The sequence below is a fragment of the Oncorhynchus gorbuscha genome, linkage group LG13 (assembly GCF_021184085.1).
Source record: "Oncorhynchus gorbuscha isolate QuinsamMale2020 ecotype Even-year linkage group LG13, OgorEven_v1.0, whole genome shotgun sequence".
Taxonomy (NCBI): domain Eukaryota; kingdom Metazoa; phylum Chordata; class Actinopteri; order Salmoniformes; family Salmonidae; genus Oncorhynchus; species Oncorhynchus gorbuscha.
The window spans coordinates 37,526,837-37,541,836 of NC_060185.1; the positions used below are offsets into that span (position 1 = coordinate 37,526,837).

A 15,000-nucleotide genomic window follows, 5' to 3' on the forward strand; every position below is an offset into this window, starting at 1 on the left:
AACAACAGCACCAACAATAATAATCACAATACCAACAATAATAATAACAACAACAGCAACAATAATAATAATAACAACAGCAACAATAATAACAACAACATTAAGAAATGAACAAGCAGAAGAGGATAGTATCATTAACAGAGTGTATCTGTTGATGTGTGAGACGGGTGAGTGTGTGTGAATGTGTGTGTGTGTGTGTGTGTGTGCGTGTATGTGCGCGCGTGTTTGTGCCCACGTATGTGTTACCGTAGGGCCTTCTGTAGTCGTGTCATACAGTCTTGAGCCAGAGGGTGGTGTTTCCTGGACTGAAGGAAACGCTGGACATGAGGCAGCAGCATGTTGCTAGGAGGGAGCAGCCCCGTACACAGCCACAGCAACTCCCAGCCCTTCTCCTCACTGTACCTACACACACACACGGTTACGACACAATGTAACAGAGGTATCTGAGAGAAGTTTAGGATGTGCGTGTGTGTGTGTGTGTGTGTGTGTGTGTGTGTGTGTGTGTGTGTGTGTGTGTGTGTGTGTGTGTGTGTGTGTGTGTGTGTGTGTGTGTGTGTGTGTGTGTGTGTGTGTGTGTGTGTGTGTGTGTGTGTGTGTGTGTGTGTGTGTGTGTGTGTGTTCTTACTTGACGTGGTTGTCTGTGAGTTGTTTGAGGATCTGACAGAAAATCTCATCTTTTAGAGGTTCGGCCTTCAGAGCTCCTTCAAAGATCTGGTCCGTCAGCTCGTTAACCGAACGTGTCCGCTTAGACGGGTAGTCCCCCATATACTTCATCATAGGTGGCATGGTCAAGGAGTTTACATATTACACAAACGACACAGGTGGGATCTGAACCCCTGTCTCCTGGGAAACCAACGTTTTAACCATTAGGCCAGAAGGAAATTCCATATCTGGCCGAGGAGGATTTTAAGTTGCAGGCAGGTTTACCTCATCACAAGATCATGAATCTGAAACAAACACAAGCAGAAGCACACGCACACTACAGACGATTTGTGTTAGCCAGTAAAGGATATCTATGAAGACCATACAGGCGTCCTGTGACAGGTCTTCGTGGCTGAGGACCTTCTTCAGTAGGGGCTGTTTGATAGGCTCTCTGGTGCAGCTCCACATTGAGGCCTTCCCTCTGTTCTTAGTGATCATCACCCTGCTCAGAGTGTGTTTGGGAGGAGGTCTGGAGAGAGAGGGAGAGAGAGAGAGGGAGAGAGAGAGAGGGAGAGAGAGAGAGGGAGAGAGAGAAGGGGGAGGAGAAAGAAGGAGGAGAGGTGTAGTGACAGGTATTGATTAGGTAACATTTTCTTTAGACAAAAAAAACACACGGTTACAAATACTGCAACTTGTATTGTGTGTGTTTGTGTGTTTGTGTGTATGTGTGTGTGTGCCTGCATGCATGCGTATGAACATCTGTCTGTGTGTGTCTACCTGAAGTGGTCATAGCTGAACTCTTCCAGTGTGTAAGGTTTAACCCTCTCCTCTCCAGTCTCCGGCAAAACCAGCTGAGATGAACGCACTGTCTCCTGTCTCTGGTCTGGTGTCATGGTAATCAATGCCTAGGGAGAGAGAGAGAGAGAGAGAGAGAGAGAGAGAGAGAGAGAGAGAGAGAGAGAGAGAGAGAGAGAGAGAGAAGGGGGGACGATTAAGAATCACGCAGATAGAGCCATTACAGTGTAGGCTGTGTGTGTGTGTGTGTGTGTGTGTGTGTGTGTGTGTGTGTGTGTGTGTGTGTGTGTGTGTGTGTGTGTGTGTGTGTGTGTGTGTGTGTGTGTGTGTGTGTGTGTGTGTGTGTGTGTGTGTGTGTGTGTGTGTGTGTGTGTGTGGGTGTGTGTGTGTCTCACCACTACGTCAGCCTGAGGTCTGGTAACAGTGGGCAGGACGTAGACGGCATCAGCAGGGAAATCTCCTTTTTGATTGGTCCGTTCATTGACCCCATGGGCCCAGCCTGAGGTCATGACCTGCTGACCTGTCTCTTGGTCCAATAGAATCAGGTCTCCCTTTTGGAACGACAGGAACGTAGACTCCTCCCCACCTAGAGGGGACAAGGTACAGTTTGTGTGGATGTGTGTGGGGGTGTGTGTGTGTGTGTGTTCGTGTGTGTACTCTACTCACCAGAGTTGGTGTTGTCCTGCAGAGCCACCACGTACTTGGACCGGTTCCTCAGGCCCTCTAGGAACGTTACCACAAGGTCTCTGATGTCCTCAGAGTTGGTCGACGTGAACGTAAACTCATCGCCCTTTATGGTCGCCAACGTAAAGCTCTGCCCCTGGAGTTTACCACCTCTATCAACACACAGAAGAAGCCAACATGCTCAAAGAATTGCTCATGCACGGAGCTAGCTAGCAGTCTCAGAAGAAGGGAGAGAAAGAAAGGAATACAGTCGCTTGCCATTTATCCCCTAACAGGTCAGCTAAATGTAGGAGGTTGAGGTGTCCACAAACAAAACAGCAACACAGGGTGGCTAGCCTAAGTAAGGAGGGTGGCTATCTAATTATACAAATGAAATGTATTAATATTAATGCTTACTGGCTACATAGTAAGCTTCTTGAAATTAGGAGTTTAGGAGAAAAGAGGATAGAATAAAATCAAAAGAAACGGAGTAATTGATATGTTTATGGTTGAGAGGGCAACAGGGTTAGGATGGACTCCAAATCACCTGCTGCTGGAGACTGCAGTGATCTCTGGGAAAGAGAGTTCTAGCAGCACCTGCTCCTGTTCGTCCACAAAGTACACCCCTGTCCAGTTCACCGCCACAATGACATCATTCTTAGGCAGACTTGGACCTGTATGGTGGAGTGAGGGGAAGGATCAGAGTATGGACCCGTGACTAGGTCTGTGTCCCGATTCTCTGTCCTCCTACCAAAGTGCACTCTTTCAAACTCACAGTCATGGACTTAGTGGTGGAAACTCCCGACAGCGAACGAGTACACCAATCCAATGCTTGTAAATCCATGACGGGTAGGGTGCATGCACACTTTGGAAGGAGTGAGGAAATTAGGACTAAGCCTAGATCACATGTATACCTACAGTAGTTTCCAGGAACAACCTCTGCAAGAGATATGATGAGGTTCAGCACCAAACAGACTGACTGACAGGTATTAATGAAGGTAGTTGGTACAGCAGGTACGTTACAGCAGGTACATTACAGCAGGTACGTTACAGCAGGTACGTTACAGCAGGTACGTTACAGCAGGTACGTTACATTAGGTACGTTACAGCACGTACGTTCAATGGCTCAGACACAAAAGGCATGTGGCAGGGTCTACAGTCAATCACGGACTACAAGAAGAAACCCAGCCCAGTCACGGACCAGGATGTCTTGCTCCCAGGCAGACTAAATAACTTTTTTGCCCGCTTTGAGGACAATACAGTGCCACTGACACGGCCTGCAACGAAAACATGCGGTCTCTCCTTCACTGCAGCCGAGGTGAGTAAGACATTTAAACGTGTTAACCCTCGCAAGGCTGCAGGCCCAGACGGCATCCCCAGCCACGCCCTCAGAACATACGCAGACCAGCTGGCTGGTGTGTTTACGGACATATTCAATCAATCCCTATACCAGTCTGCTGTTCCCACATGCTTCAAGAGGGCCACCATTGTTCCTGTTCCCAAGAAAGCTAAGGTAACTGAGCTAAACGACTACCGCCCCGTAGCACTCACTTCCGTCATCATGAAGTGCTTTGAGAGACTAGTCAAGGACCATATCACCTCCACCCTACCTGACACCCTAGACCCACTCCAATTTGCTTACCGCCCAAATAGGTCCACAGACGATGCAATCTCAACCACACTGCACACTGCCCTAACCCACCTGGACAAGAGGAATACCTATGTGAGAATGCTGTTCATCGACTATAGCTCGGCATTCAACACCATAGTACCCTCCAAGCTCGTCATCAAGCTCAAGACCCTGGGTCTCGACCCCGCCCTGTGCAACTGGGTACTGGACTTCCTGATGGGCCGCCCCCAGGTGGTGAGGGTAGGCAACAACATCTCCTCCCCGCTGATCCTCAACACGGGGGCCCCACAAGGGTGCGTTCTGAGCCCTCTCCTGTACTCATTTACATTACATTTACATTTAAATCATTTAGCAGACGCTCTTATCCAGAGCGACTTACAAATTGGTGCATTCACTTTATGACATCGAGTGGAACAGTCACTTTACAATAGTGCATCTAAATCTTAAAGGGGGGGGGGGGGGTTGAGAGGGATTACTTATCCTATCCTAGGTATTCCTTAAAGAGGTGGGGTTTCAGGTGTCTCCGGAAGGTGGTGATTGACTCCGCTGTCCTGGCGTCGTGAAGGAGTTTGTTCCACCATTGGGGGGGCCAGAGCAGCGAACAGTTTTGACTGGGCTGAGCGGGAGCTGTACTTCCCCAGTGGTAGGGAGGCGAGCAGGCCAGAGGTGGATGAACGCAGTGCCCTTGTTTGGGTGTAGGGCCTGATCAGAGCCTGGAGGTACTGAGGTGCCGTTCCCCTCACAGCTCCGTAGGCAAGCACCATGGTCTTGTAGCGGATGCGAGCTTCAACTGGAAGCCAGTGGAGAGAACGGAGGAGCAGGGTGACGTGAGAGAACTTGGGAAGGTTGAACACCAGACGGGCTGTGGCGTTCTGGATGAGTTGAAGGGGTTTAATGGCACAGGCAGGGATCCCAGCCAACAGCGAGTTGCAGTAATCCAGACGGGAGATGACAAGTGCCTGGATTAGGACCTGCGCCTCTTCCTGTGTGAGGCAGGGTCGTACTCTGCGGATGTTGTAGAGCATGAACCTACAGGAACGGGCCACCGCCTTGATGTTGGTTGAGAACGACAGGGTGTTGTCCAGGATCACGCCAAGGTTCTTAGCGCTCTGGGAGGAGGACACAATGGAGTTGTCAACCGTGATGGCGAGATCATGGAACGGGCAGTCCTTCCCCGGGAGGAAGAGCAGCTCCGTCTTGCCGAGGTTCAGCTTGAGGTGGTGATCCGTCATCCACACTGATATGTCTGCCAGACATGCAGAGATGCGATTCGCCACCTGGTCATCAGAAGGGGGAAAGGAGAAGATTAATTGTGTGTCGTCTGCATAGCAATGATAGGAGAGACCATGTGAGGTTATGACAGAGCCAAGTGACTTGGTGTATAGCGAGAATAGGAGAGGGCCTAGAACAGAGCCCTGGGGGACACCAGTGGTGAGAGCGTGGTGAGGAGACAGATTCTCGCCACGCCACCTGGTAGGAGCGACCTGTCAGGTAGGACGCAATCCAAGCGTGGGCCGCGCCGGAGATGCCCAACTCGGAGAGGGTGGAGAGGAGGATCTGATGGTTCACAGTATCGAAGGCAGCCGATAGATCTAGAAGGATGACAGCAGAGGAGAGAGAGATAGCTTTAGCAGTGCGGAGCGCCTCCGTGATACAGAGGAGAGCAGTCTCAGTTGAATGACTAGTCTTGAAACCTGACTGATTTGGATCAAGAAGGTCATTCAGAGAGAGATAGCCGGAGAGCTGGCCAAGGACGGCACGTTCAAGAGTTTTGGAGAGAAAAGAAAGAAGGGATACTGGTCTGTAATTGTTGACATCGGAGGGATCAAGTGTAGGTTTTGTCAGAAGGGGTGCAACTCTCGCTCTCTTGAAGACGGAAGGGACGTAGCCAGCGGTCAGGGATGAGTTGATGAGCGAGGTGAGGTAAGGGAGAAGGTCTCCGGAAATGGTCTGGAGAAGAGAGGAGGGGATAAGGTCAAGCGGGCAGGTTGTTGGGCGGCCGGCCGTCACAAGACGCGAGATTTCATCTGGAGAGAGAGGGGAGAAAGAGGTCAGAGCACAGGGTAGGGCAGTGTGAGCAGAACCAGCGGTGTCGTTTGACTTAGCAAACGAGGATCGGATGTCGTCGACCTTCTTTTCAAAATGGTTGACGAAGTCATCTGCAGAGAGGGAGGAGGGGGGAGGGGGAGGAGGATTCAGGAGGGAGGAGAAGGTGGCAAAGAGCTTCCTAGGGTTAGAGGCAGATGCTTGGAGTTTAGAGTGGTAGAAAGTGGCTTTAGCAGCAGAGACAGAGGAGGAAAATGTAGAGAGGAGGGAGTGAAAGGATGCCAGGTCCGCAGGGAGGCGAGTTTTCCTCCATTTCCGCTCGGCTGCCCGGAGCCCTGTTCTGTGAGCTCGCAATGAGTCATCGAGCCACGGAGCGGGAGGGGAGGACCGAGCCGGCCTGGAGGATAGGGGACATAGAGAGTCAAAGGATGCAGAGAGGGAGGAGAGGAGGGTTGAGGAGGCAGAATCAGGAGATAGGTTGGAGAAGGTTTGAGCGGAGGGAAGAGATGATAGGATGGAAGAGGAGAGAGTAGCGGGGGGAGAGAGAGCGAAGGTTGGGACGGCGCGATACCATCCGAGTAGGGGCAGTGTGGGAGGTGTTGGATGAGAGCGAGAGGGAAAAGGATACAAGGTAGTGGTCGGAGACTTGGAGGGGAGTTGCAATGAGGTTAGTGGAAGAACAGCATCTAGTAAAGATGAGGTCGAGCGTATTACCTGCCTTGTGAGTAGGGGGGGGAAGGTGAGAGGGTGAGGTCAAAAGAGGAGAGGAGTGGAAAGAAGGAGTCAGAGAGGAATGAGTCAGATGAGTCAGGTTAAAGTCGCCCAGAACTGTGAGAGGTGAGCCGTCCTCAGGAAAGGAGCTTATCAAGGCATCAAGCTCATTGATGAACTCTCCGAGGGAACCTGGAGGGCGATACATGAAAAGGATGTTAAGCTTGAAAGGGCTGGTAACTGTGACAGCATGGAATTCAAAGGAGGTGATAGACAGATGGGTAACTTGGGAGAGATGAGGATCCCGGTGCCACCACCCCGCTGACCAGAAGCTCTCGGGGTGTGCGAGAACACATGGGCGGACGAAGAGAGAGCAGTAGGAGTAGCAGTGTTGTCTGTGGTGATCCATGTTTCCGTCAGTGCCAAGAAGTTGAGGGACTGGAGGGAGGCATAGGCTGAGATGAACTCTGCCTTGTTGGCCGCAGATCGGCAGTTCCAGAGGCTACCGGAGACCTGGATCTCCACGTGGGTCGTGCGCGCTGGGACCACCAGATTAGGGTGGCCGCGGCCACGCGGTATGGAGCGTTTGTATGGTCTGTGCAGAGAGGAGAGAACAGGGATAGACAGACACATAGTTGACAGGCTACAGAAGAGGCTACGCTAATGCAAAGGAGATTGGAATGACAAGTGGACTACACGTCTCGAATGTTCAGAAAGTTAAGCTTACGTAGCAAGAATCTTATTGACTAAAATTATTAAAATGATACAGTACTGCTGAAGTAGGCTAGCTGGCAGTGGGTGCGTTGTTGACACTACACTAATCAAGTCGTTCCGTTGAGTGTAATAGTTTCGACAGTGCTGCTATTCGGGGGATAGCTGGCTAGCTAGCAGTGTTGTTTACGTTACGTTGCGTTAAAAGAACGACAATAGCTGGCTAGCTAACCTAGAAAATCGCTCTAGACTACACAATTATCTTTGATACAAAGACGGCTATGTAGCTAGCTATGTAGCTAGCTACGATCAAACAAATCAAACCGTTATACTGTAATGAAATAAAATGAAAATGTGATACTACCTGTGAATACGACCGGGTTGTTGAGTCTATTCAGAAGACGTTGGCTAGCTGTACTCCCTATTCACCCACGACTGCGTGGCCACGCACGCCTCCAACTCAATCATCCAACTCAATCATCAAGTTTGCGGACGACACAACAGTGGTAGGCTTGATTACCAACAACGACGAGACAGCCTACAGGGAGGAGGTGAGGGCCCTCGGAGTGTGGTGTCAGGAAAATAACCTCACACTCAACGTCAACAAAACTAAGGAGATGATTGTGGACTTCAGGAAACAGCAGAGGGAACACCCCCCTATCCACATCGATGGAACAGTAGTGGAAAGGGTAGCAAGTTTTAAGTTCCTCGGCATACACATCACAGACAAACTGAATTGGTCCACTCACACTGACAGCGTCGTGAAGAAGGCGCAGCAGCGCCTCTTCAACCTCAGGAGGCTGAAGAAATTTGGCTTGTCACCAAAAGCACTCACAAAGTTCTACAGATGCACAATCGAGAGCATCCTGGCGGGCTGTATCACCGCCTGGTACGGCAACTGCTCCGCCCTCAACCGTAAGGCTCTCCAGAGGGTAGTGAGGTCTGCACAACGCATCACCGGGGGCAAACTACCTGCCCTCCAGGACACCTACACCACCCGATGTTACAGGAAGGCCATAAAGATCATCAAGGACATCAACCACCCGAACCACTGCCTGTTCACCCCGCTATCATCCAGAAGGCGAGGTCAGTACAGGTGCATCAAAGCTGGGACCGAGAGACTGAAAAACAGCTTCTATCTCAAGGCCATCAGACTGTTAAACAGCCACCACTAACATTGAGTGGCTGCTGCCAACACACTGTCATTGACACTGACCCAACTCCAGCCACTTTAATAATGGGAATTGATGGGAAATGATGTAAATATATCACTAGCCACTTTAAACAATGCTACCTTATATAATGTTACTTACCCTACATTATTCATCTCATATGCATACGTATATACTGTACTCTACATCATCGACTGCATCCTTATGTAATACATGTATCACTAGCCACTTTATAACTATGCCACTTTGTTTACTTTGTCTACATACTCATCTCATATGTATATACTGTACTCGATACCATCTACTGTATGCTGCTCTGTACCATCACTCATTCATATATCCTTATGTGCATATTCTTTATCCCCTTACACTGTGTATAAGACAGTAGTTTTGGAATTGTTAGTTAGATTACTTGTTGGTTATCACTGCATTGTCGGAACTAGAAGCACAAGCATTTCGCTACACTCACATTAACATCTGCTAACCATGTGTATGTGACAAATACATTTTGTTTTGATTTGATTTGATTTTATTTACAGCAGGTACGTTACAGCAGGTACGTTACAGCAGGTATGTTACAGCAGGTACGTTACATTAGGTACGTTACATTAGGTACGTTACAGCAGGTACGTTACAGCAGGTACGTTACAGCAGGTACAGCAGGTACGTTACAGCAGGTACGTTACAGCAGGTACGTTAATTTAGGTACGTTACAGCAGGTACAGCAGGTACATTACAGCAGGTAGAGTAACATACCTGAGAGCTTGAAGGCCTCATAAAAGCGTGAGAAGAGGAGCGGCCATTTGTAGCGAGCGAAGTCCACCACTTCCTCCTTCACCTTCTGGGGGTCAAACCTCTGCTGGGTGTAGATGCCCTGGTGTGGAGAGGAGAGGGGGGGACAAACAGTTAGGTTGTGTCCCAGATGGCCTCCTATTCCCTATATAGTGCACTACTTTTGACCAGGGTCCATAGTGCTCATGTAAAAAAGTAGTGCTCTATGTAGGAAATATGGTGCGATTTGGGACATATCCTTAGTGACTTATAATGGGTGTATTTTAAAAAACGAGTTAAAACAATCACATATTATGATCAAAATAATTGAAAGTAAAACCTGGTAGTTTACTAGATCAAACATTAAAACCTGTGACATCCAGAGTCCCTAGAAGGGAGCCTGGCAAATCATTCTTCAGCGAGGAGCACCTTTTTATGGGCAGCCATGATGACGTGGGCCCATTTCTCCACGCTCCGGGAGGAGCTGACCTCTCGGTCGGGGATGTAGGATGGGATCAGGCTCAGCAGACGCTCTGTCAGAATCTCAGAACCATAGTCCACATAATACTGCTGACTGGCTAACTCTGCTAGGTCATCCTAGAGAGAGAGACATAGGTTAGGGTCAGGACCTGAGATCCTTAGTTCACATAGTACTGCTGACTGGCTAACTCTGCTAGGTCATCCTAGAGAGAGAGACAGAGGTTAGTGTCAGGATCTGAGATCCTTAGTTCACATAGTACTGCTGACTGGCTAGCTCTACCAAGTCATTGTATAGACGAAAAGAGAGAGAGAGAGATGTTTTCCTTGTTTATTTCCTTTTTGTTTATGGTCTATTCCACTTGCTTTGGCAATGTAAACATTTGTTTCTCATGCCAATAAAGCCCTTTGAATTAAATAGAATAGAATTGAATTGAGAGAGCTAGAGAGAGAGAGAGAGATGGTCAACGTGATTGTAAAACTCACCCTGTCACAGCGGTACTCTCCAAACTTTACCCCCCGTACAGTCTGTTGGTAGATGAGGTTGGTGGCCACAGCGTCGTCTGCAGGGTTGTGCCAGGGGGTGAATATCTCCTTCCTGTAGAACAGTCTCCAGGGGGCGTTTCTCTCCTGGGCACCCTGCTCCTTGGCATACTGCTCACACTGGGACACTGCGTCCATCACATGGTCCTTTCCACTGCCTAGGGAGGACACCTGGTGGTACACACACACTGCTCACACTGGAATACTGCACATGCATGATGTGTATGTGTGTGCATGCCTGCCTGTGTACCTGTGTGTGTGTTTGTGTGCGTGCATCCTTGTGTGTGTGTGTGTGTGTGTGTGTGTGTATGTGTGTGTGGATGTGTGGCTGTGTATTACCTTGTCAAACAGGGCGATATAGAGAGAGAATCCAAAGCGGTCTCTGAGGCTGATCTTGTCTGCCAGGGCGTTACACAGCTCCATGGCTGTAGTAGCTGAGTCTGTCAACAACGTCTTAGTGGTCCCATCCATAAAGGTTACTGGCAACATGATGGGCTTCTTAGACTTAGTGGCCTGGGAGAGAAGAAGGAGAATGGAGAGGGAGAGAGAGAGAGGGAGGGTGGAGGAGGGGAGAGGGGGTGGGGGAGAGAGGGGGGAGAGGGAGGACAGATGGAGGGGCGAGAAGAAGAGAGGTGGAGAGAGGAGAGGAGAATGAGAGGTAAGGGATATTTCTTTGTGTGTGTGTATGTGTTTGTATGTTTGTTGTTTGTTTGTGCGTGAGTGTGTGCGTGTGTGCACCTGTAGCTCCAGCCAGGACGGGGGTTGTGTTCTGGTGCCGTTAACAAACGTGCGTCTGAGTCTCTCCTCGCAGTAGGGGGCGTAGCCAGGAGGACCACCATGGATGTAGTTACGGAGGTACTGGAGGAGACAGGATGTAATGCAGTTATAGAGGAAGGGATGTAATTATAGAGAAAGTATAGAGTTTAACAATGGCTACATCCCAAATGGCTCTGTGGACCCTGGTCAAAAGTACTATATAAAGGGAATAGGGTGTCATTTGGGACGCAAGCAGAGAGTCTATAGGAATATGTGTATTCTGACTGACCTTGACAAACTTCTCAGAGGGAGCGAAGCAGCCGACACACAGAGAGATGAGGATCCAGCCGCGGGCGTGACTGCTCTTAGAAGGATTCTGGTTCAACTGCTTACAGATCTGGCAGTAGATCTCATCCCTACAAAGTACACACACTGGACATGTCAGAGTGTGTGTGTGTGTGTGTGTGTGTGTGTGTGTGTGTGTGTGTGTGTGTGTGTGTGTGTGTGTGTGTGTGTGTGTGTGTGTGTGTGTGTGTGTGTGTGTGTGTGTGTGTGTGTGTGTGTGTGTGTGTGTGTGTGTGTGTGTGTGTGTGTGTGTGTAAGCATGTGTGTGGGTGTTTGTGTGCGTGCGTGGGTGTGCTCGTATATGTGTGGGTCTACCTCAGGGCAGGTCGTAGTATTCCGTTGCCGATGATGAAGTGGAGTTTCTCCAGGTTAGAGGTGGGCCGGTCCTCTAACATGCTGTTGCCATGGAGACTAATCTCTCCGTCGTTCAGGCGCTTGGTCACCTAACAGAAAACTCATCATCAACACTGGACATTCTATCTGATCTACATACTGTCTGTGTCCCAAATGGCACCCTATCCCTATATAGTGCACTACTATTTATCATGTAGCATAGGGCTCTGGTCAAAAGTCATTTACTAAATAGGGCCATTTTACCACTTCTAGGATGCTTTTAACTCCAACACCTCCTCCACAGTGATACTCCTCTCCTCCTCTCTCTTACCTCCTCAGTAATCTTGGACTTCTTCTTCAGGGTGAGGGACACTAGTTTGTGTCGGACACTGTTCTTCTTGTTGCTGTCTGAATGGGGGGTCTATAGGGGAGGGGTTACAGCAGGACACAGTTTATGAATCAGATAGGAAACGTCTTCTAGGAAGCACTACTGTGTTGTACTACCCAGAGCAACACTGGGTATCAGACCATGACGGTTTAACTAAGGTAGAATCTAACCGAATGAGATTATAGCTAAGTGTTATTATCGATTACACCCACCTCGTCCCTCCTCCCTCATTTTACATTTGAGTCATTTAGCAGAAGCTCTTAATCAGTTCTTATTCATTCATCTTAAGACAGCTAGGTGAGACAATGACATATCACAGTCGTAGTAAGTACATTTTTCCTCACAGCGCAGCTAAATATTTACTCCGACCTCGCCCTATCCCTCGAGGGCCTGTAGTTCTCCCTCTCCTCTCAACTCTCCCTCCCCCTGCAGGGCCTGTAGTTCCCTCCCTCCCTTCTCTTACCTCTCTGTCCCCCTGCAGAGCCTGTAGTTCTCTCCCTCCCTCCCTCCCCCTGCAGGGCCTGTAGTTCCCTCCCTCCCTCTCACCTCTCCCTCCCCCTGCAGGGCCTGTAGTTCTCTCTCCCCTCTCCCTCCCTCTTACCTCTCTGTCCCCCATCAGGGCCTGTAGTTCTCTCTCTCCTCTCCCTCCCTCTTACCTCTCCCTCCCCCTGCAGGGCCTGTAGTTCTCTCTCTCCCCTCCCTCCTCTCACCTCTCCCTCCCCCTGCAGGGCCTGTAGTTCTCTCTCTCCCCTCCCTCCTCTCACCTCTTCCTCCCCCTGCAGGGCCTGTAGTTCTTTCTCTCCCCTCCCTCCTCTCACCTCTTCCTCCCCCTGCAGGGCCTGTAGTTCTTTCTCTCCCCTCCCTCCTCTCACCTCTTCCCCTCCCCCTGCAGGGCCTGTAGTTCTCTCTCTCCCCTCCCTCCTCTCACCTCTCCCTCCCCCTGCAGGGCCTGTAGTTCTCTCTCTCCCTCCCTCCTCTCACCTCTCCCTCCACCTGCAGGGCCTGTAGTTCTCCCTCCCTCCCTCCCTCCCTCCCTCTCACCTCTCAACTCTCCCTCCCCCTGCAGGGCCTGTAGTTCTCTCTCTCCCCTCCCTCCTCTCACCTCTCCCTCCCCCTGCAGGGCCTGTAGTTCTCTCTCTCCTCTCCCTCCCTCTTACCTCTCTGTCCCCCATCAGGGCCTGTAGTTCTCTCTCTCACCTCCCTCCCTCTCACCTCTCCCTCCCCTGCAGGGCCTGTAGTTCTCCCTCCCTCCCTCCCTCTCTCCCTCCCTCCCTCCCTCCCTCCCTCCCTCCCTCCCTCCCTCCCTCCCTCCCTCCCTCCCTCCCTCCCTCCCTCCCTCTCACCTCTCAACTCTCCCTCCCCCTGCAGGGCCTGTAGTTCTCTCTCTCCCCTCCCTCCTCTCACCTCTCCCTCCCCTGCAGGGCCTGTAGTTCTCTCTCTCCTCTCCCTCCCTCTTACCTCTCTGTCCCCCATCAGGGCCTGTAGTTCTCTCTCTCACCTCCCTCCCTCCCTCCCTCTTACCTCTCCCTCCCCCTGCAGGGCCTGTAGTTCTCTCTCTCCCCCTCCGTCCTCTCACCTCTCCCCCCCCTGCAGGGCCTGTAGTTCTCTCTCTCCTCTCCCTCCTCTCACCTCTCCCCCCCCTGCAGGGCCTGTAGTTCTCCCTCCCTCCCTCCCTCCCTACCTCCCTCCCTCCCTCCCTCTCACCTCTCAACTCTCCCTCTCCCTGCAGGGCCTTAGTTCTCTCTCTCCCCTCCCTCCTCTCACCTCTCTCTCCCCTGCAGGGCCTGTAGTTCTCTCTCTCCTCTCCCTCCCTCTTACCTCTCTGTCCCCCATCAGGGTCTGTAGTTCTCTCTCTCACCTCCCTCCCTCCCTCCCTCTCACCTCTCAACTCTCCCTCCCCCTGCAGGGCCTGTAGTTCTCTCTCTCCCCTCCCTCCTCTCACCTCTCCCTCCCCCTGCAGGGCCTGTAGTTCTCTCTCTCCTCTCCCTCCCTCTTACCTCTCTGTCCCCCATCAGGGCCTGTAGTTCTCTCTCTCACCTCCCTCCCTCCCTCCCTCTCACCTCTCCCTCCCCCTGCAGGGCCTGTAGTTCTCTCTCCCCTCTCCCTCCCTCTTACCTCTCTGTCCCCCATCAGGGCCTGTAGTTCTCTCTCTCCCCTCCCTCCTCTCACCTCTTCCTCCCCCTGCAGGGCCTGTAGTTCTCTCTCTCCCCTCCCTCCTCTCACCTCTCCCTCCCCCTGCAAGGCCTGTAGTTCTCTCTCTCTCCCCTCCCTCCTCTCACCTCTCCCTCCCCCTGCAGGGCCTGTAGTTCTCTCTTGTAGGTTTTCTTGCCCAGCGTCTCGTAGATCTTGGTCATCACAGGGATCTTCTCCGAGCCGTCAGTGATGGCCGTATGGTACTTGGGCTCTGGGAGATCTCCCATGAACCTCAGCACCGTGATCCATACCGCCAACGCTGCCTGGGGGAAGAGCAATCAACAGTGTTAGGGTTGCAACCATTCTGGTACTTTCACCAAATTTCCCTGGTTTTCTATCAATCGTGGTTGGAAGATTCCGTATTTCCTACTTATTCCCTCCTGATTCCAGGGATCTTCCAATCTGGATTTCTGGACAACTGGAGAAAGTAGGGAAAAGTTACTGTAATTGTTGCAACCCTAAACAGTGTTCATGCTGTGATTAGAAAAGTACAGTTGGGTAGAAGGAGGCTGCCTGAAACAACAGTCTGACAAACACCCATGGTCTACTGGGGTTAGAGGTCAGGGGTTAGGTGTCAGAGTTGAGAGGTCATGTGACCAACCAGCTGGTCGCCCTCGTCTTCATGGAACAGCAGCGGTTGTTTAAGTGGCCGTCGGACGTAGGTGTGTGTTGTGGTGCCCTGGAAATAGGTGGCAGCGAACTTGGCAAATTTATACTCCGACAGGTCATCTTCCTCATCCTCAGGGAGAGGAAGAACATCATCTAAGTCCTCCTCCTCAAGCTCCTTCTGGGCACGTTCCAAGTCCTACACACACACACACACA

At 51.0% G+C, this 15,000-nt stretch overlaps 1 protein-coding gene across 2 annotated transcripts in view; it reads right to left on the minus strand.

Annotated features, from left to right (window-relative positions):
• LOC123992826 (unconventional myosin-VIIa-like) overlaps nt 1-15,000 on the minus strand; it is a 68,156-nt gene that overhangs the window by 6,885 nt on the left and 46,271 nt on the right. For both annotated transcript variants that reach the window (XM_046294378.1, XM_046294377.1), the window contains 17 exons: nt 14,778-14,981; nt 14,263-14,439; nt 11,927-12,016; nt 11,578-11,705; nt 11,207-11,333; nt 10,900-11,019; nt 10,501-10,674; nt 10,105-10,332; nt 9,571-9,738; nt 9,127-9,244; nt 2,648-2,774; nt 2,104-2,273; nt 1,833-2,023; nt 1,420-1,547; nt 1,014-1,171; nt 626-779; nt 247-402 (listed from right to left, as the gene is read on the minus strand). In XM_046294378.1, the coding sequence (XP_046150334.1) occupies nt 247-402; nt 626-779; nt 1,014-1,171; nt 1,420-1,547; nt 1,833-2,023; nt 2,104-2,273; nt 2,648-2,774; nt 9,127-9,244; nt 9,571-9,738; nt 10,105-10,332; nt 10,501-10,674; nt 10,900-11,019; nt 11,207-11,333; nt 11,578-11,705; nt 11,927-12,016; nt 14,263-14,439; nt 14,778-14,981 (2,618 nt within the window). The remainder of the gene's footprint in view (nt 1-246; nt 403-625; nt 780-1,013; nt 1,172-1,419; nt 1,548-1,832; nt 2,024-2,103; nt 2,274-2,647; nt 2,775-9,126; nt 9,245-9,570; nt 9,739-10,104; nt 10,333-10,500; nt 10,675-10,899; nt 11,020-11,206; nt 11,334-11,577; nt 11,706-11,926; nt 12,017-14,262; nt 14,440-14,777; nt 14,982-15,000) is intronic.